This window comes from Chrysemys picta, chromosome 10 (genome assembly GCF_011386835.1).
Source record: "Chrysemys picta bellii isolate R12L10 chromosome 10, ASM1138683v2, whole genome shotgun sequence".
In the NCBI taxonomy this organism is placed as follows: domain Eukaryota; kingdom Metazoa; phylum Chordata; order Testudines; family Emydidae; genus Chrysemys; species Chrysemys picta.
The window spans coordinates 80,453,389-80,476,204 of NC_088800.1; the positions used below are offsets into that span (position 1 = coordinate 80,453,389).

General features: G+C 41.0%; 1 protein-coding gene across 2 annotated transcripts in view; it reads left to right on the top strand.

Annotated features, from left to right (window-relative positions):
* The window catches only part of USP22 (ubiquitin specific peptidase 22), a 193,136-nt gene that overhangs the window by 84,304 nt on the left and 86,016 nt on the right, over positions 1-22,816 (top strand). For both annotated transcript variants that reach the window (XM_005289042.4, XM_005289043.5), the window contains exon 2: positions 1,029-1,161. In XM_005289042.4, the coding sequence (XP_005289099.1) occupies positions 1,029-1,161 (133 nt within the window). The remainder of the gene's footprint in view (positions 1-1,028; positions 1,162-22,816) is intronic.

Genomic DNA, 22,816 nt, shown 5'->3' on the forward strand with positions numbered 1-22,816 from the left:
TACAGAATAGTTAATATCTGAATTTGAACACCATTCTCTTGGTTTCTAGGTTAACTTACTCATTTGTTGCTAGAATTGTTGTCCACATCACTCTGACACGAAGGAATGATTTAAACTTGAATCATTTCGGCTACCAGTGTGCAACCAAGGGTAGAACATGAAACTTAAAATATTTACTGCTAAATAGTTTGTGGTGCTTTCTTGGCCTTGTTATCCCTAAATTCTTTGTATTTGTTTGCATCAAACTAGGAATAATAGAAGTCTCTCAAGGGATTTATTGACACATCTGAGCTGGGCACTTAATGGAAGAAAAAAATAGGGAATATCAATTTAAAGAAGAGTTCTGATCAGATCAAGACTTAAAAATCTACCTTCCAATATTTGAACACTTCTTTGCCAGGGTTGTTAGTTAAAATGTACCATAGCAACAGGAGAGCAAACTACCATGTTAGGTTTGTGTGTTCTTCACTTCAAATGACCCAGATCAGTTGTCATTAAATATCTTGCTGGACTGGATGGTGCAGGGAAATGGAGTCTTTTTAATCTTCCAAAAACTTGCTTCATATCCAGCCCAGATTAGTTAGTGACCAAAAGAGTTCTGTAGCTGGTTGACCTATATGAAGTCAGTTGGTGATGTACCATCTCCAAATGCAAGATGTCAAAAACATCTTGCAATTGACACCATTGTTGGTATACACAATAGAGAAGCTAGCGACTGTGAACAGGTGTGGATGTTAGCTATTCCTAGACGTGACTTGCTCCAGATTAAGGTTTTGAAATGTGTTGGGGCAGTGGAGTGGTTTGTACTGTCACTGCCTCTAGTTTCTGTGGAGACTGAACTTGAGTTATCCCTGCTGTCAGTCTGGCATATTTCAGACACTCAATTAACTGCTCATTTGGAATTTATTTCTACTTCTAGATAGCTTCTTTATAAATGCAACATAAATGCATTAAAGAGTTAATAGAATGCTGACCTGTGTAAATAGGTTTTTTCCTGTTCATAATTACTGTCCATTTCTGTATTTCAGGCAAAGTCGTGCATTTGTCACATGTGTGGTGCCCACCTGAACAGACTCCACTCTTGCCTCTATTGTGTCTTCTTTGGCTGTTTTACAAAGAAACATATTCACGAGCACGCGAAGACAAAACGACACAACTTGGGTGAGCCATCCTTCTGGAATCCCTCACTAGTCCTTGTAACCCAATGTTTGGTGGTCTGTGTTTTGTTTTGTTTTTTTTCCTCTCCCCCCCCCCCCCCCCCCCCGGGCTTCAGCCTGTGGCATATACCACTAATTAGCTCCTTAAATGGGAAGGTGGTGCATCTAATGTTTATATTGACTAGACCTTTTGCACTACTCTAAACTCAGTGTACTAGTGTAGCTTAAACTCTCATTATTTGTTTTCACTGCCACATAGATGCATTCCTTATTATAATTTAACTTTTCATGCTTGTAACTTCTCATTTCAATTGATGTTTCTGACTACAAGGATGAAGAAAAAATTGAAGGAAAAAACCCCCCTGCAGTAACTGTTCTTGTTTTTAAGTTTAAAAAGCAATGTTTGTTTTTTATTGGTATTTCAGTTTTTATCTTAAATTTTTTACTAGGTAATATAAATGTGTGATTTTTCTAATATTTTGAAAACAAAATGTCAAATCGATATTTATCATTACTTCCACAGTGAAAATTAGTGTGGTTATGTTCAGAAAAATTAGTCTTAGATTAAAAACAAAACAGGTTTCTGCACTTCTGTCCTTGCACGATTTAGTTATGTAGTTAGATTAACAACAAGAAAATTGTTCAGCTGCTGTCAGAAGTGTAAAGCTGATAGTAGAAGAGCTTTCTCTCATTCTACTTCAGCGGCATCAGCAAAATGCCCATGAAGCTCAGATTCTGCAGCCTTCGCTCTTGAGTAATCTAGAAGACTAAAAATCCACTCTTATTTTTAGATAACAACTTGTGTTTGTAATCATGGTAGTTAAGAATGTTATTTTTGATTTTGTAAATTGAGTGAGTGAATGTGACATTGGAACAACAAGATCAAACTTTTTAGGATTAGTTTTCTAACTATAACCACTCTCAATAATCAGGGCCGGCACCAGGCAACCAAGCACGTGCTTGGGGCGGCACCTGGTAAGGGGCAGCCAATCTTGGGGGGGCAGGGGGCGGCGTGGCGCTCGCCGGGGGGGGGGGGGGGGAGTGTTCCGGCAGCGCAGCGGTCGGTGGAGGGTGTTTGGCGGCGCAGCGCCCCGCAGGGAGGGGTTCGGCAGCACGGCGCTCGGCAGGGGGGTGTTTGGTGGTGCTCATGCGGGGGGGCTTCAGCAGTGCAGCGCTCCGCTGGGGGCGGGGACTGTTCGGCGGCACAGTGCTCAGCGGGGGCTGTTTGGCGGCACGGCGCTTTTTTTTTTGCTCCTTGGGGCGGCAAAAAAGTTAGAGCTGGCCCTGTCAATAATAATCTTTTGTGGGCTCTTTCCCAAATGAAAAAGCATAATTTTAGTCAAGAAGTATTGGATTCCACATGCCAGACAACACTTACATCCATTTGAGCAAAACTTTATGAAAAAGTGAGGCAGTGGAAAATCAGGTTTTTTTAGACGCTTTAACCTGAAGTCTCAGTGAATTTGGCATATTTAAGATTGGTTTGCAACCCTGTATTTTCCCCTTTTATGAACATGGGCAGAAAGAAAGAGAATTATTGGGATGAAGGAAGTGCAGGTAGCCCATGGGGGTCCATGCACTGCCCTAAAAAATGTTTGCTGCCGTCTTTCAAGACCTAGTGATCTTCTCCACCACTAAGATTCTAGTTATATTGGACTGTGAAGTTACTGCCGGTTTCCCTGTACCATAGTTGCAGTTATTCTGTTGAGGTGTGCATTACAATGACATACTATTCTCCTGAAGCAGGACTACCCAAAAAGAGGTCCTTTGCCTTGTATTTACCTGACTAATCCAACCTGACTAATTGACGCTGAGTGTTGAACCTCAGTATCTAGAGTTCAGCAGACTAGTACAATAAATGACCAGCTGCTTTTTGGCAAAGGTAAGAAAAATACAGAATTTTTTTTAATATATAAAAAATCTGGGACTTTCATGTTGTGCACCAGCAAAACTGATGCAATCCTCACTGATTCTGACATTTTCTGTTTGCAAAGTGAACTTTTTATTTATTTAGTTAGTTAGTTATTTAAAGAGGAAAAGAGAACATTGAATTCTCCTGGATCCTTAGTGGCATTTCTATATTTATCAGAAGAGCACAGCTTTTTGTTTAAAATAGAAGATAATTCTACTTAGACACTTATTTTTCATAACTGTCCTTATCCTTTAGGATTTAAGTACTTTTCTTCAAGAAAAGAGGCAGATCTAGGGAGCAGAGATTAGCTGTGGACGCATGCAAAATGTGCTAACACCCTTGCATAAAAACATGTATAATATATGTAATTATCTCACAAGACACTAGTTTTGAGTCAGCTGACATTATAAGGAAATAAAGCTAAGCTAGAATTGCACTATGCCCCACAGATGGGGAGAACGTCTTCATTGTAAATAATGGGTTTAAAAAAATATTTTGAATGTTATGTATTTGCTATTAAATACTTTTTATTGGACCAACTTCTGTTGGCAAGAGAGACAAGCTTTAGAGCTTACACAGAGCTCTTCTTAAGGTGACCTGAAGAGGAGCTCTGTGTAAGCGTGAAAGCTTGTCTCTCTCACCAACAGAAGTTGGTCCAATAAAAGATATTACGTCACCCACCTCGTCTCTCTTATATCCTGGGACCAACACAAGTACAACAACACAGCATGCAACATGTATTTGTTACATTTTCCACCTTCTGCCTTACTGCCTTCAGCATTGTTTGCAAAATCCTCACAGGGTGAGTATTTGACAATGTGTCATTTTCTCTTATAATGGCTTATTATGCAAATGCCCTACCTATATGTTTAATAAAACTATTGGTCTGATTGATGTAAATGTTGTTGAAAGGAGTAACTGGAGGTGGTTTCAAATGTAAAAATGTAAAGCCGACGTGGTTGAATTATCCATTGTAAACCTTTGTTATGCATGGATCTGACATTGGATCCATGTCTAGCATTTTTGATTTAGGGTTTTCTGTGCTCATATGCGTGACGTACTTATTTCAAGATTTTAAATTAACAGCTTAATTTTACTGGTGGTAGAATTACAGGAGTGTAAAATAATTGAAATTGAGAATATTTCCTATAACACAATCCCATTAACAACTCTTAAAAATAATTTTACAAATGGTATCCCAAGATAACTAATATCATGTCCTTAAAATGCTGTATGGCAAATTACTATACAGGGTTAATAATTGGGGGAGAAGGAAATTAAAATGTACAGACAATAGAGGAAAGCAAAAAAAAAAAAAAAACTTCTAAGATTCTAAATCAGATAATAAGGCAGAGGGGACAGACACTTGATGGCTGTTCCAGATGGTATGAGCTATGCAGGGTAAAGGCTTGAGCATCAGTACTGGTGAGATGATGTGAAGGAACAGAGAAGAATTGAGGAAACTCTTCCTAAATGATTAGAGTGGGACTCCTGGGGTGGACTTGAGCAACTCCATGGAGTTATTAATTTAAAAAAAAAATCTACATGCAGATCTAGAAGACACAGACAGATAATAATTAATTGACCATCTAGAGTTTTGAAGTCAGTCTTTTAAAAAATAAAACAGCAGCTTGCTTTTCTTAAAGTCAAAACTGATAGAATCAAGCTAGAAAGAGCTATTTGATTAGGACCATCACCTCTGGGCACAAAAATAAGATCTTGTAAGGGTCTGTATGTAATGCGATAAACAAAACATCCTGGAATCTGCAAGAGTTATCAAAAATTTAAAAGGAAAGCAATATATCAGGATCATATATCAGAATCACATCCCCAAGTTCAATAGGAATGAGCTACATTTACAAGAGTAAGGCAGATCCTTCATTCCGCAAACATCAGATTCATTCATTCGCCTCTACCTAACCACTTTTAAACTATTTTATAAAGGACAGAATGTTTTTCTCTTTCCCTCCAGCAAACAATGAAGTATTGAACACTCCAACAACAGAACAATCTACATGAGTTCTAAAAACCAAACTGTGACTTACAAAAACAAAACATTTTGTTTTAAAAATAATTTTTCTTCCTCTGCATCCTTATCTCCCTTCTTACTATAAAATGCCAAGCATATGCTTTGAGAGAATGAGAGTGGGAGGAGAGAGAGAAAGTGTGTGCGTGTGTGGTGGTGCACACAGTCCTTTAGAGCTTGAGAGAAAGTTTAAGTATGGGTTGACAGAGACTTTAAGTCCCCCAAACCCTAAAAGAACCAAGAATAGTAATTCAGAAACTGGGCCAAACTTCTGGCAGGGACTCTTTGTTTTGGTCATACAGCAACTTCCACAATAGGATGCTGGTCCATGAGTGGGACTCCTGGGTGCTATGGTAATACTAATAATAATTAATAAACTGCACACTTTGTATTGAATCATAGAAGATTAGGTTGGAAGGGACCTCAGGAGGTCATCTAGTCCCACCCCCTGCTCAAAGCAGGAATAACACCAACTAAATCATCCCAGCCAGGGCTTTGTCAAGCTGGGCCTTAAAAACCTCTAAAGATGGAGATTCCACCACCTCCCTAGGTAACCCATTCCAGTGCTTCACCACCCTCCTAGTGGAATAGTATTTCCTAATATCCAGCCTAGACCTCCCCCACTGCAACTTGAGACCATTGCTCCTTGTTCTGTCATCTGCCACCACCGAGAACAGCCAAGCTCCATTCTCTTTGGAACCCCCCTTCAGGTAGATGAAGGCTGCTATCAAATCCCCCCTCGTTCTTCTCTTCTGCAGACTAAACAATCCCAGTTCCCTCAGCCTCTCCTCATAAGTCAGGTGCTCCAGCCCCCTAATCATTTTTGTTGCTTCCATTTGTCGTTCTTGTAGTGTGGGGCCCAAAACTGGACACAGTACTCCAGATGAGGCCTCACCAATGTCGAATAGAGGGGAATGATCACGTCCCTCGATCTGCTGGCAATGCCCATACTTATACAGCCCAATATGCCGTTAGCCTTCTTGGCAGCAAGGGCACACTGTTGACTTGTATCCAGCTTCTCGTCCACTGTGTAACCCCTAGGTCCTGTTTCTGCAGAACTGATTCCTAGCCATTCGGTCCCTAGTCTGTAACAGTGCATGGGATTCTTCCGTCCTAAGTGTAGGACTCTGCATTTGTCCTTGTTGAACCTCACCAGGTTTCTTTTGGCCCAATCCTCCAATTTGTCTAGGTCACTCTGGGCCTTATCCCTACCCTCCAGCATATATATCTCTCCCTACATCTTAGTGTCATCCACAAACTTGCTGAGGGTACAATCCATCTCCTCATCCAGATCATTAATGAAGATGTTGAACAGAACTGGCCCCAGGACCGACCCATGTGGCACTCCGCTTGATACCGGCTACCAACTAGACATCAAGCTGTTGATCACTACCTGTTGAGCCTGACGATCTAGCCACCTTATGGTCCATTCTATCCACCTTATAGTCCATTCATCCAATCTATACTTTTTTAACTTGCTGGCAAGAATACTGTGGGAAACCATATCAAATCCTTTGCTAAAGTCAAGATGTATCACATCCACTGCTTTCCCCATATCCACAGAGCCAGTTATCTCATCATAGAAGGCAATCAAGTTGGTCAGGCATGACTTGCCCTTGTTCAATCCGTGTTGACTGTTCCTGATCACCTTCCTCTCCTCCAAGTGCTTCAAAATGGATTCCTTGATTTTTTTTTTTTTTTTTCCCCCCCAGGGACTGAGGTGAAGCTGACCTTTAGTTCCCTGGATTTTCCCTCTTTCCTTTTTTAAAGTTTGGCACTATATTTGCTTTTTTCCAATCGTCCAGGACCTCCTCCAATCACCACGATTTTTCAAAGATCATGGCCAATGGCTCTGCAATCACGTCAGCCAACTCCCTCAGCACCCTTGGATGCATTAGATCCGGACCCATGGACTTGTGCCTGTCCAGCTTTTCTAAATAGTCCTTAACCTGCTCTTTCATCACTGAGGGCTGCTTACCTCCTCCCCATACTGTGCTGCCCTGTGCAGCAATCTGGGAGCTGACCTTGTCTGTGAAGACTGGGGCAGAAAAGCTTTGAGTACTTCAGCTTTTTCCACATCATCTGTCACTAGGTTGCCTCCCCCATTCAGTAAGGGTCCCACGATTTCCCTGACCACCTTCTTGTTGCTAACATACCTGTAGAACCCTTCTTGTTACTCTTTAAATCCTTTGCTGGCTGCAACTCCAGTTGACCCATTTTGCTAATTCACATGGACATAAATTATAGCTACAATTTTTGCTAATAGAATTGGAAATTTACTCCAATATTATCACGGAACAAGTGTTCTTATAAAAGCTAGAAAGACAAAATTGAGTTTGATACAGAATTTGAACAGTGGCAGCACATACTCTATGCAGTACCATGGACTTCTTGGTTGAGAAATGATGTCCTGTCTTCCCCCATTTACTTTGATAGGAGGAATAAGACAAGAATGTTCATATTTATCTTTACTGTTTTGACGTAATGTTAGAACCACTTATTACCTAAGTAAGATTTCACATATTTGGGTAAATACCTAGACTTATCTGGGTATTAACATTCCAATTTACTTTAAAGAAGCAAAAGATAAGTAGTGAAATGCTGATTTAACAGATAAAAGCAGATTTCATGAGATGGGCCAATCTTGTGTCTTTTGTGAGAAGAAATTTATAAAAAATAGACATGTTTACCCAGAGTCTTTAATAAACAAATGTGTCCTAATAGATTTGAATACATATTTTTATTAAATAGAATTTAAGGATTTTATATAGCAAATTTTATTCTTAGAGATCAAGGAGGCTTTGTTTTTCCCACATTAAATGTTATGTTTAATAAGCGCACTTCAAGTATTAAACTAAACTGGAAATAAGATACTACAGTTATAATTTCATTCAACTTGAGTAGTGTTTTGCATATCAAACCTATTTAGGAGTCTTGCTAGGTTGTAAAACAACCAATATCTTGAAAGGATTAGGAAACCTCTACAAATCTGGAAAAGTATTTTAAAGGGGGAAAATAAAGCAAAATAAACAGCCTTTACTGTGGCTGTCTACCACTAGTCCATAACCCTAATTTTCCTATAGGAATGAATAGTTCAGTATATTAAAAAGGCACAAAAAACTATTTCATTATTAAGCTTTCCTTCCAGAAAATAGCTTTATTTATTTTGAAAATAAAGAAAGCAATAATATCAAGGTGTCAAACCCCTTTTTATTTGTAGGCAGAATGCTTTTAATGAAATATCATTATATAATCAAAAATTGATCCATGTTGTTAAAGCAGGAGAATGTTTTTATATTTCAGCATGATGTAAAGTATTAAAAATAATATAAAAATAGTTCATGTACCGTACCAAAAGTGTGAAAAAGCTAGAACATTTCCAGTTGCACAGGACTCTTAAAGATATATAAAAGCCTTCACACACTAACAAGTAATGCCCCTGGAAAATCGTACATAAATTATATGCATCACCATATTTTATGACATATGATTTTAATATCAAATATTTATGCTTTTATTTAAAAAGAACATTGTCCAATTGTGTATACATTCACTATTTTCAGAACCAAAGCTGGCTCAAATTTGGTTTTGTAATGGAAGTTATTTTTCATGTAGATATTTTTTGAGATGATGATGTGCCTCTTGGTAAAATGGGATAGGCAGATTAATAAAACATGGAAGCATGTAACAGTTTTTCTTGACCTTGTAAAAACTATTCTCTAAACCACTGAACCCACAGCAACTATCTCTACTTATATTATGTGGAAACGATTACCTGCCCATGGAACAAATTGCATTTTGCTTCCTAGAAGACAAGGCAACTTTTGAAGACAAATAGTTCTGTGTACTGATTACTTCAGAAATCAGCATATTGATTTACTATTTCTTACTGAAGAAAGTTGGTTTAAAATACTGGATCATTCATATCTGTCTCATTTCTTCTTTTATGTAGCTGTTGTAGAGAAGATTAACTTAGGCTCTAGAAGTCCCAAGTATATTTTAAACAGGGGTGATGGAACTAGGGATACTGGGGGGTGCGGTAGTACCCTCCGGCTTGAAGTGGTTTCCATCATATACAGGGTTTACAGTTTTGTTCAATGGCTTTCAACACCCCCACTGTAAAAATTGTTCCAAAACCACTGATTGTAAATATTATTTTTTGTAACGGCAATCAAATTTATAAACAAAGTTTTAAAATGAGGGCAATATGGAAATGTGTATCTGATTAATTTGATGCTGCTAGTCTTTTGTTGATTGAAGTGGTTGTAATTCTGTGTGAAGATGTGCAGGAAGTTCATTGTTCACTGAAACATTGGGAGCTGGGTTATAGGAAAACGCTAGAGAAGGGAGTTGAAATAGAATGAGGGGAGAAACACCCTTACTGTAGTTGTGTCTGTTTTAAGGCATTTGGGGTAGCATTTTAGGCCAGGATGCTACAATGATGGTAGTCATATTTACTGCCATGAGAGGAAAAGCAGTTCAGAGTTAGGGGTGATACCAGATTTAGAGGGTAAAAGAGGAGGTAGAGAGGGATAGAATTGTGCTTGAGGACTCTCTTGTTGGCCAAGAGAAGCATATCAGTCTGTGTCAGGGCGTACAAGATTTAATCTGAGAGAATTTTAAGGTCTGTGATGAGCCCAGGATTAGATAACTACCCTCGGGCAGCAGTACAGATTGCTGTAATAATCTATATATAAAGGTTTGTATACGTTTTTGTGTACGAAAAACTCAGAACTACAATGCTAAATGAAGGATATCAATAACTTACTTGCCTGAATTTTTTAAGCTTTTATTTATAGGTACATGTAAATAATATCTTTTTATATTGAAAATGTCCTAATGTTCAAGAAGAGCAATATTATTAAACTCTTTAAAAGGCACTGTGTGTCTAACAAGTTGCTGCTGATTTATCTGATTATTCTGGAAATCGAAACCTTTCAGGTCTGTGATGCAGAAAGTGTTGGTATCCAGAATAACTAAATACATCTTCTGTTAGTGTTGTAAGACGCACGATCTAGAAATGGGCTGGGGTAGAAGGTGCTTTTAGGGTACTCTGCCCAAAGGACGTAGACTGTCTACAAAAGGGGGAGAGCTGAGTTTAACACATAACAGAATTAAGTGGGGTTAATCAGTGGTATATTATTCCCATTAAGGATTCTGTTGCTGTTGTATACAATGGCACAATCATACACAAACATCTTACGCATAAAGACATTTGAACACGTTAAAAATTCAGAGAGCACGACAGGTTTGTTGCCTTCTAAATTCTGAAGACTGCTTTTTTTAAAAATGCCATTTTTCAGTGTTTAGTGTTGCAATTACAGATGAAATCCAATGTAAAAATATTCTTATAGCTGTACTTTTGGCTGATGCTACTGCTACTGTTTCCATGAGAAAAGGTGTCTGGTCGGCAAAAAAGGGCTAAATGCTTAAAAACTTGAGAATGAACAGGAATTATTTTAAAGCACTTAGGCCATGTCTGCGCCACAGGCATTATAGAGACATAGCCGTGGCGCCATAGCTGTGCCAGGATAACCTCGTCTGCAGCAACAGAAGGAGTTTATCTGTCTCTGTAAGAACACCACGTCCCCAATCCACGGTAGCTGGGTTGATGGAAGCATTCTTCTGCTGACCTAGCTCGGTCTGCCTTGGAGGTTAGGTTGGCATAGCTATGGTGCTCAGGGTTGTGGATTTTTCACACCCCTGAGTTGCCCTAGCTATGTCAACCTACATTTTAAGTGTAGACCGGGCCTTAGTGACTTTTTCTGAGCCAGCATTGGTCTCCATGGAGACTAGCAGGAATTGCAGACTTAATCACAGTTCTAAGAAGTTGTGTAGATTTCAGCTGCAACAACCATCTGAGCACTGAAAAATGATGATTTTGTAAATATCAATACAGTCTTTGGGATCCCACAGGATCTTAGCACTCTTACAATGCATTCCTTACTATATCTGTTGTCTGTTTCCCCAGGCATTATGAAGTGGATTATGAAGTCCTGACCAGTGGCTACAGCGATACCTGTACTCTGACCTTTGCCTGCCAGTCTAATGCCTCATTTGACAATATTGTACTTACTTTAATACACTCTATGTCCGTTGTTTATACAGAGATAAACGAGAGAAGATTATGCATAGCAAAAGAAATTCTGCCTTTTATTGTTTTCTGCATTGCATTATATTTAGCATAGAGAAAACTAATAGCATAAAAACGTAATAGGTTGATATTTTCACTAGTTGATGCATTACTTGTGCAGTACACAATTTTTGTGCAAATGAAAGACCTTTTAAAAACTGTATAAGGAGCACCCACTGCTTACCTCTTTATGAAGTGGAAGTTCCTCAGGACAATGTTTTAACTATCCTTTTTTCTGTGGAAGGCAAGATACCAGTTTCAGCACTGTTTTATGATGAAATAGGCATCTTCCAATGAAAACTTTTAATTTTTTTAAATAATGCATAGTCATGAGCATGTGTGGCTTGGGTAGCACCACAAAGATAGCACCAGAAACGGTGCATGGAAAATTGAGGAGTTGTCAGATAGTTAAAAGGGGCAGAACTCTATCCTTGGTCTTTGAGGAATTTGGGAAATCAGTCCAACAAGGTTAATAGAGTAGATCTCTAATTATTGAAATTCAGCTGTTCAAGAAAAATGATTTCTTCTACTGTGGACCTGGTTATTTCAGGAAGATTTTGGAATGAAATGAAGAATGAAAAGAGGGTTTTATGGTAGCAGTCTAATACTTTTAGAATTCTTGGCTTTAACATTGTTTTACCCCATTTCACAAAAGATTTTTCTCTTCATTGCCCTTTCTAAAGGCATATGCATAATAACTTTCACCTGGGTCTGAGGACTGACTAAAGGATTTCCAGCAATGTTTCTAACAAAGGGGGAGGACGAGAGAATTTGAGAATTTTCATTGAAATTAATTTAGAGATTAATGTTAACACTCTATTTTGATCAATACTGAAAATACCAAATATCAAACTAAGTGCTAGTACCTCTCTCAAGCAATAATCAGAATGTACTGTTGCTTTTGCATTCTGATTAACCCTCTGTGGGGATAGAGGTTTTGAATTCTAGAACCATAAATTTGAAGGAAACATTATATTTTAAAGTGTGTGGAAAAGCTTATAAAAGATCAAAAGAAGAGCAGGGAGGGTAATGAGTAATATAGTGGGTTAACTCTTTACCTTCTGATCATGGCTATAATCATATGTGAAAATAAATCTGGTTTCAACTTACTGTTTTGTGGCTATTTCTATATATCAGAGTACCACAATGTAATTTTTGGTGCAAGTGGTAGTCTACACAAAGGCTCAGGACTTGGAGACTAGCTGAAGATGTCAGGACTGTGGTGCATTAGCAAAGAGGTTGAAGAAGGAACACTTAAATATTGCCTGTCCATTTAAAAAGTAAACGCTACTTCAAACATGATTTCTGAGTTGAAAGTCAGGTCATATTAGAACATATTCATTATTTAACAAGTTAGATGTTTTTTGTTGAGAAACTGGTAATAAGAATAGCAAGTAGAATAAGCTTACGTAAGGCTGGGGCCCATGAAGATGTGTGTTGGGGGCGGTAAGTTTGCAGGGGGAGCTCAATCTTGAAAGGGTTTAATTAAAAGAAAGTCTGGATTGTCTTGATTCATTCTCTTGTTGTTTACAAAACAGAACTGTCTCTTAAAATGGATATACTGGTTGTGTCTCTACATATTACATACAAAAATCTACATTAAAAGAAAGCTATGTAGTTTGCAGTCATGAACTAGGAAATACCTTTTTTTTTTTTTTTTTTGGTTGCCTGTGCAACTTTAATTCTTCCCCCTTGTGCATCCAACCTGTGGACTGAATAAGGCAGGGGTCCAGTGGAAACAATACTGTTTGATAATGTAATTAAAGATTGTATAACCATGCTGCATGAGGGGCCATAATTAAAATTGTTCTCAGCGCAGTGTGTGGTGGCGATGGTGTAGTGGCCAGCCCACCTCTTTAGAATATTCATGTTCAGTTATTATTTTGCAAGCTGCCAAGTGTTGTGCAGTTATGCAACACAATCTGGTATCCCAGGAACTCATTCCTGCAGTGAAGCCTGAATCTTACGCAGTTGACAGAGATGTGGGAAAGCTGCAGGCATTTGTCTGCAGTTGTGCCTCATGGCCACTTGGTACTGCTGTAGCTCTGAACTAGTGGACAGGCACCATTTCTCTTGCTGTTCCCCCTGCTGGATCCCAGCCAGGAATGATCGCTCAAGAGGAGGCAGAGGCAGCCTGTCACCGGGTGCACAGCTGACCCTCTTCTTCTGGGCCCGGTTGCCCTCCCAAATAAATCCAGGGAGACTTCAGCTCTGTGCAACACCCATGTCCTTCATTCTTTAAGCGTTTTCTCACCACCAGTGTCCAACTATATACAGTCCTTACAGGTTTCTCACCTACCGCAGGCTGGGTTAGTAACCGGCTGGGTCAGTAACCAGCTAGAGGGCTTCCACCTCCCTCCCTCCCTCCCTGACTGACCTCTCTTTCTCTGGCTGCCTCACTCCTTCTGGCTCTTTCCCAGCCTTTGTAGCTCCTGCCTATCAGGCTGGCAGGTGTTGCCAATCGCCAGGCAGACATGAGGCTTTTCAGCCAGCCCCAATCTATCCCCCTGGATTGGGGCTGGCGTGGCAGGGGCTGATTAGGTGTGTTTGCAGCAGCACCCTGCCACACACCTCCCCCTTTAATCCTCTGTCAGGCATGGCCTTGCTCAGCCCCGCCTCTCTCTGCCTGGGAAGTTATTCTGGGGGAGCCCCTCATGCCTGTGGGGGGGGAGGGTCCCTGGGCCCATCTTTGTGGGGTTCACTCATCCCCCCCCCCACCCACAAATGGTACACTGGGAAGAGGGTGGACTGCCCCACAAGTCTGCAGTGACCCAGGCGTCCTTATACCAGTCACAGCCTTGGGTGTGTCATCCCAGCTGTTCTCCTTTCCTCTCTGGTGGGGGACCAGGGCTGAGGTGGACCTTGCCCAGGCTGCTGAGTGCCTTGGGTTCTGGTTCCTGGCCCAGCAAACTTTGGACCTCCCTATATGGGGGTCCCACCTTCAGACCTTCCTTAGGCCACTCCCCCTCTGCCCCTGGGATCTCCTCCCCTGAGGATTCTAATCCAGGGTGCTCCTTTGGTCCCCCTTCTTCTGCTTCTGTGTGGTCTCTTTCCTGGCTATGTTGTCTAGGGTCTAGATCCCCTTTTCCCTGGGGCTGTGGGTCCTCCCCCTCCCTGGGGTCCACCCACGTAGGGGGGTCTCACCACCCTGCTTTGGGTCTCCTCCCCGTACCTTCCTTCCCTTTAGGGATGGGTGCCCAGTCCATCCCCGGGACTATGGGGTAGGGAACCCCTCTACTACCCTCACCCATTTCCAGGTGGACCTGCCCCAAACCTCTAGGGGCACCTGGGCCACAGGACAATACTCCCTATCCCCGTGGATGTGTTTGAGTGTCGTCCTCTCTCCGGGGAAAAGCCAATGTGGCTTTACCAACCTCTGCAGCACGAGTGAGCGGGCTAAGGCCATGTCTACCAGTCCCCTCTGGGGTTTTCTCCCCACCCGCATGAGGATGGTGGCCAAACCACGCCTCTTCTTCCACTCCCCCCCCCAACTTCAGTCCAGGCACAGATCTCGGCTATGCCACATTCCATCACTGGACAATCCTGGCTTTTATGTCCTGGCCGCCCACAACGCCAGCATACAAGCTGTCCTGGGCGACTAGGGGCTCCCTTTGTCTCTTCTCTCTTCTCTCTACACTCTTCCTGGGGGGGAGGGGGTGTCTCTGGGTCCTGAGGTATCGGACTCTCCCTGGGAGGGAAGTCTGCCTCTGCATACTCCTCCGTCAGCTTGACTGCCTGGCAGGTGTCGCCAGACCCAGACTCGCATACTCTCTGGGAGGCCCTGCACAAACTGTTCCAAGATCACCTGGTCCATGATCTGCCCCACCGTTTGGGTGTTGGGCCGCAACCACCGTGTGGCCCAGTCCGTCAATTTCTGGGCAAAGGCCCGGGGCCGCAGCCCCCCCATCCACCTGGCCGACTGAAATTTCTGGCGATACTTCTCAGACAAAAGCCCCATCCGGTCTAGGACGACAGCCTTCATGGTGTCATGCTCCCTGATTATGCATCAGTCAGGGCCATATATGCAGCCTGTGCCTCTCTGGCGAGATATGGGGCTAACCGTAGGGCCAAGGTTGCCCTGTCTCATCCGGCGCTGATAGGCACTTGCTCAAAGGCGCAAAGAAAGGCGTTGGGGTCGGCATCGGAGACAATTTTACAAAGACCCAACTCCATAGTGCGGGTGCCATCTCCCCCTGAGGAACTCACTAGTTTCTTCAGAAGTTGTTGCTGCACCCCCGCCTGCTCTTAATAAAGTCCTCTGCTGCTCGGCCAGCCAAGTGAGTAGAACCTGTCTCTCCATCTGGTGGGATTGCTGGAAGGCCTACAGCTTCTTCTGCATTTCCTCCTGCTGCTGTGTCTGCCATTGCAGGGTTTCCTCCATCTCCGGTTGTCAAACTGTAGCTCAGGCACAAAAGGATCCCAGACAAGCCCCCACATGTCATGGGGTGCACGTCCAGCCCCTCCCAAATAAGTCCAGGGAGACTTCAGCTCTGTGCAACACCCAGATCCTTTATTCTTTAAGCATTTTCCCATCACCAGTGTCCAACTATATACAATCCTTACAGGATGCTTGCCTACCACAGGCTGGGTTGGTAACCAGCTAGAGGGCTTCCACTTCTCTCCCTGATTGACCTCTCTCTCTCTCTCTCTCTCTCTCTATCTCCTTCCTTCTGGGTCCTTCCCAGCCTTTGTAGCTCCTGCCTATCGGGCTGGTAGATGTTGCCAATCGCCAGGCAGACATGAGGCTTTTCAACCAGTCCCAATCTATCCCCCTTGATTGGGGCTGGCGAGGCTGGGGCTGATTAGGTGTGTTTGCAGCAGCACTCTGCCACACAGCCACATAAAGTGAGAAGCCTGATACTCGCCCCAGGCTGTGTTGTCGTCCCCCTGCAACCAGTTGCACCAGGCGCCCACTCAACTGCCCCTCCCAGCATCATCCAACACCTGTTCCCAGCCACCTGAATAGCTCCCCTGCCTTAAGTGAAGGCCTTTTTTCCTCACAAGAGCCACAGCTTGCCCACCCATCTACCTCAGCCACAGCTGCCATGTTTTGTGCTCTCAATAGCCTACTGTTGCTATTGTGGCCAGGTTTTGTTGACCATAAGCTTAAATGTGTGGTTATATAAAATATGCAAACAGCTCATTAAATAACTTGCATAAAATGTCACACATGCAGCAGCACAAAATTGGGCAGCTATGATTTTGGCATTCTGCTAAAATTTTCATGAGGACTACAACAAGATAAAGAAAATGGTGACTTTTTTTAAAAACTCTTTTGCTGAAACCTGAGTGAAATGTCATAGGATAAAGAAAAGGTACTTCTCTAGCCTGAAGGCCTTCTCTCTGTTGAATTTCAAAAGCTTGCTGCAAACAGTGGAATTAGAGGTCCTTTTAGTTTTAAAAAAAAAAAAAGCAAGAATATTTTAAAATGAAAAGTGTTAGGCAGCCTAAATATAGGGGTTATGTAGGGGTCACTACAAGCTCCCCCTAGAATACACTGTGAATATAGTGTGTATGTATATACTATAAACATACATAAAATTACATTTTAAATTAGGTCAGGAGAGCTATCAGTCAAGAGCTAACTCTTCTGGAATATAATAAATTATTTAAAGCCTTTCAAGAGACCACAGTGCCTCAAAATAACTCACATTTAAAAGCATCTTTTTGAGTCAGGCTTTACAATCAGTACTAGTATATTCTTACTTCCCTGTGAACGAAAGCCTTTTCCCCCCGGTTTTTAGCCCCCTCTCAAAATGCCAACCCAGTAACTTGGATTCATGTATAGTGGTGTGGTAATTTAAGTTGGCATCAGAAGTTCAAATGAGGAACAAATTTGTTTTGTTTTGTGTTCGTGTTTATAGCACAAGTACATTTAATCTTACAAATTAATTAGGGCTGGCAAGTGATTAATCGTGCTGTTAAACAACAATAGAATATCATTTATTTTAAATATTTTTGGATGTTTACTACATTTTCAAATATATTAATTTCAATTACAACACAGAATACAAAGGGTACAGTGCTCACTTTATATTTATTTTTGATTACACATTTGCACTGTAAGAAATAAAAAAAAAAATTTCAGCTCACTTCATACGAGTACTGTAGTGCAATCTCTTTATCATGAAAGTTGAACTTACAAATGTAGAATCATGTACAAAAAAAAACTGCACTCAAAAAACATAACAGTGTAAAACTTTAGAGGCTACAAGTCTACTCAGTCCTACTTCTCATTCTGCCAATCACTAAGACAAACGAGTTTGTTTACATTGATGGGAGATACTGCTGCCTGCTTCTTATTTACAATGTCACCTGAAAGTGAGAACAGGCATTTGCATGGCACTTTTGTAGCCGGCGCTGCAAGGTATTTACATGTCAGATATGCTAAACATTCGTATGCACCTTCATGCTTCGGCCACCATTCCAGGGGACATGCTTCCATGCTGATGATGCTTGTTAAAAAAATGTGTCAATTACATTTGTGACTTTACTCCTTGGGGGGAGAATTGTATGTCTCCTGCTCTGTTTTACCGGCATTCTGCATATATTTCATGTTATAGCAGTCTCGGATGATGACCCAGCACATGTTCATTTTAAGAACACTTTCAAAGCAGATTTGACAAAATGCAAAGACGGTACCGATGTGAGAGTTCTAAAAATAGCTACAGCACTCGACCCAAGGTTTAAGAATCTGAAGTGCCGTCCAAAATCTGAGAGGGATGAGGTTTGGCGTATGCTTTTAGAAGTCTTAAAAGAGCAACACTCTCTGATGCGGAAATTACAGAACCCAAACTACCAAAAAAGAAAATCAACCTTCTGCTGGCAGCATCTGACTCGGATGAACATGCGTCAGTCTGCACTGCTTTGGATTGTTATCAAGCAGAACCCATCATCAGCATGGGAGCATGTCCTCTGGAATAGTGGTTGAAGCATGAAGGGACATATGAATCTTTAGCGCATCTGGCACATACATATCTTGCATCGCCAGCTACAACAGTGCCATGCGAATGTCTGTTCTCACTTTCAGGTGAGAACAAGAAGCAGGCAGCATTATCACCTGCAAATTATAACCAGCCTTGTTTGTCTGAGTGATTACCTGACCAAGAAGTAGGACTGAGTAGACTTGTAGGCTCTAAAGTTTTACATTGTTTTGTTTTGAGTGCAGTTATGCAACCAAAAAAATAAATAAAATCTGCATTTGTAAGTTACACTTTCACGATAAAGAGATTGAGTTAACAGCAATTAATTGACAGCCCTAAAATTAATACAAGTATCAAAAATACAAATTAGTTAAAACATCACTTTGGAATGACATTTTTGCAGAGAGAAGAGTGACAAAAATGAACTTACCATTATGCAGTGATGAAGAGCGACAGGGTGGGGTGGGGGGTAGAAAAGGTGGTCCAGTTACCAACATTTAGAAAGGTGGCAACCCTAGTAGCTACTTTATGATCATTTGTGTGCACGAATACCTGATTTCCACACCCATTCATGGTAAAATTGCAAACAGAACATGGGTATGTGTTCGGCTCATGTAATCGTGCAACTCATTGAAAATCAGGCCTTAATGTACTCCCTTGCCAGGCAATGGAATATATTAATGGGCTTGGTTTCAAACGCCTTTACATCTTTTGTAGCTTATTTCTTTAGTCCAGAATAAAATATTTGTCAAGCCTGTTTGAAGTCTTCTAGAACAGTAACAGTTCTTGCAGTTCTATACTGAAATAATCCTTTGAAGTAGCTTAGCTTTTATGGCATTAAATTCATTGTCCAAAATATGGTGTCATTAACCAGTGACACATAGCCACAGTTTTGAACTACTATTTCTTTCACAAGGCAGTCTAAGAAGTTGCACTCTTCTTTTCTCTCTGAGAAAATGTCATTTCAAAGTGATGTTTTATTAGACTATGGGATCAAAGTCTTTGTAGTTGGGGGAAGAAAAACTTGTTTTGCTGCTGTCTGTCAGTTGGCCGGTGGCCATTGCTGTACACTTGTTTAAAAAAAAAAAGGGGGGGGGGGAACAGTGTATGCTGCTGAAATGGAAATTAAAGGGCCAAGTTAAGCAGAACTGATTTTTTCCTCAAAAAAAATTATATTACTGTCATGTTCATCCTATTCGAAATGCATGTGCCTATCAGAAGTAAACTGAAATAAGCATCTTTTTTCCCAAGCAATACTCAACCCCAATCTAAGTATTCAAAACCCAAACTGGTCATTTAACATTAAACCTTTTATTTGTAATCAAAGTGACAAGATCTGTCCAGAGAAGCGCTTGTGTCCCCCAAATCAAGAAGCACTAGATGGCCTGTCTACATGATAATTACAAGAGTTCAAAGACACTGTGGTGCAGACAGACCCTTAACTGTATTCCATACCCAGAGATATTCAAAGTTTAACCCGATTGTAGAACATAGTTAAGGTCCACTTTATGGCACGCATTGCTGAATTGTGGTCCTAGTTATGAAATCATTTCAGCATATACTTAATGAGTGATTTCTATGGGTGCTTAAGTGTTTTCTTGATTCTTAGCCTAGATCTCCGGACTGCTGTTGCTGTAGTGTAGACAGGCTCATAATAGCTATTAGGCCCCAAAGTGCCTAAAAACACAGAGGAAGGCAATACATAAAAGTACTTAAAATAGAAATAAGCTGTTTGAGGATTTATTAAAAAATTGAGATGGAGGACATAAGGGGTACCCTAGGTCTCTTCCCCTCCCCGCAAAGCAACAAATATCAGAATTTAGGATGCCCATGCATCTCTTCTCCCTTGTGGGGGTGAATTAGAATATATTCGTAATCGTATACTATTATTTCCAGAGGAACTGCTGCCTCATTCAATGCCTAAGTTGAATGATATATAGTGAATTAGATGGTGGTTAGTACCTCATTTGCAGTTACCCCATGGTAAATTGAAGTAGCTCTGTTGAAACTAATGGACTGACTCTGATATTTACAGGGGCATAACTGAGCAGATTTGGGACCTCTGCACAGGTTGGATGGTGAGCAGTGCATGGGACAATCCTAGAATGTGGAAGATAGAAACTAAATAGAGTTCAGCCACTTCATTCACTATGCATAGTCTTGGAAGGATTAGATTTTTAAATTGGTAAGCATCAATTTCACCGTACACATGCAAACAGCAAAGTCGTCAGTAATCATTGAGATTTACAGGTAGGCAAAAAAAAAATGTACATGCTACCTGAGCACTTGAGATCGATTTTTAATATTTAATTAATATATTTGTTTGACACCTGATACTGACAATTTGGGTTTTAATGGTTATGAAAGAGTTTAATGGATGGGTGGTGGTTGTTGAAGTTGTGGTGGAAATCTATGAGGAAGTTTAGATTGTCTGTCCAGTGGATGAAAATGTAATTGATGTACCTCAGATATATGATTGGTTTCATGATGCATTTGTGCAGAAATTCTTCTTCAAGATGGCCCATGAAGAGGTTGGCAGATTGGGGACCCATCTTAATACCCGTGGCTGTTCCCATGGTTTGGACAAGGTGTTTGTTTTTAAAATTCTAAGTTTTTATGGGTGAGGGTGGAATGGATGAGTTTGTCACTGTGTTTGGTGTAAATATCTGAGTGTTGTCCATTCTCTTGTAAATATTTTGAGGCAGGCAGCAATGCTGTCATTGTGAGGCATGTTGGTGTATAGGGAGGTGCAAGGATGGTGTTCTGAGGAAGATTGTTTATGTTGTGGAGTTTCTGGAGGAAGTTGGTTGTGTCCTGGAGGAAGCTGGCCCTTTGTGTGGTGAGTAATTTGAGGATGGTTTAAATAAGTCCCAATATTCTTTCAGTAAGAGTGTCATGGCCAGACACAATGGGTCTGTCTGAGCTCTTTTGTTTGTGTATCTTGGGAGGCATGTAGAAGTTCCCTGGGATAGGTTCTTGGGGGATGAGGTTGTAGAGTTTTTCTTGGAGATGTTTGGAGAAGGATTTGATGATATCCTTAAATTCCTGGGTTAAATTGGGCTGTGGGGGTCTTTTGAGTTCTTTGTAGTAGGTGGTGTTGGTCAGTCGGTCTCATTAAGGTAGTCGTCATGGTTGAGGACTTCGATGGCACCTGCTTTATCCACTGGTTTGGTCACTATTTGGTGGTTCGATTTCAGGGACTGTATAATTGTTCTCTTGGTGGTGGAGAGATTGTGGTGGATGTGATGTGTGCTAAGGATTTCACAGTCAGTTGTTTTTTCCCCCCGGAAGCAATCAATATAATGATCAAGAGTGTGGTTTCATCTGCTACGGTGTGTCCAGTCAGATGATTATTTTTTCTTATGACTGTCAGTGTGGACATGGTAATTGGTGGTGGTGGTGTCTTTGTTGTGAAAGAATTCTTTGAGGCAGAGGCAGCGGAAGAATTCTTTTAGTTCTCCACATGTTAGTATGGTATCAGGTTCTGTGGTGGGGTGGAAGTTCATTCCCTTGGATAATACAGATAATTCTGCTCTGGTTAGTCTTGATAAACTGTGTGGTGTCATGTAGTGTCCATGTGGTGAGTCCTGGTGTCTGGTTTCTCTTGGAGGTGGTTGTGTAGTTATTGTAGTTGGTTTCACTTTTTGTTTTTGTTTTGGATGGCTGTCATCAGGGTTTTTTTTATAGTTCTGGGTTTCTTGCAAGATTTCCAGGTAGGTTTCCTGATATTTTTTTTCCCCCCAGTGTGGGAACATGAATGATTTCTTGTTTGAGGTGGTCCCTTCTGAAGTATGTGAGGTACAGTAAGTGGTTCCTCAATTTTTCTGAAGTCCTTCTGCAGAGCTGTTCAGCATATTTGGAGTTTTATGTAGAGGCCAGAGAGTTATAGATGGTGAAACTTCTGGGTATGATGTTTAGTTTCTTGCATATACTCAGAAAGTAGATGTTGCTGTTAAGTTTTGCTTCCTTTTTCTTTGTATTGTGGAGTTTCCATTTCAGATTACGGAATTTGCATACAACAATGGAAAATATCAGTGTCGTTCCCAGGATATTAGAGAGACAAGGGGATGAGGTAATATCTTTTATTGGATCAACTTCTGTTGGTCAGAGAAACAAACTTGTGGAAAGGTCACAGAGCAGGTTAGTGGCAAAGCTGGGAACAGAACCCAGGTCTTCTGATTTTTATCAGTGCCCTGTTCACTGACCACTTTAGAGCTTACACAGAGCTCTTCTTCAGGTGTGGAAAAGGTACTCAGAGTGTCACAGCTAAATATGAGATGGGACAGATTGTTTAGCGTAAGTAGTTAACATATATTTCAAGAGACCATTTAAGGTGAAGTGGCCCATTATCACCTCATCAAGTGCACTAAATGCCCCAATAACATTGGGGATGTATATATATATATATATATATATATATATATATATATATATATATATATATATATATATATATATATATATATATATATATATAAAATATGACAATGAAATGAGACAATCACTAGGCTCTTGGGTAAATTCACGCAGAAAAATGATAAAAGACAAGAACACTAGTGGGTGAACACTTTTCACAAAGCGATCAAGCTATAATTTGATCTCTGTCCTCCCCGACCTCAAAGGAAACCTGCATAACTTAAACCCCGACTCCTAGCTTCCTCCCCA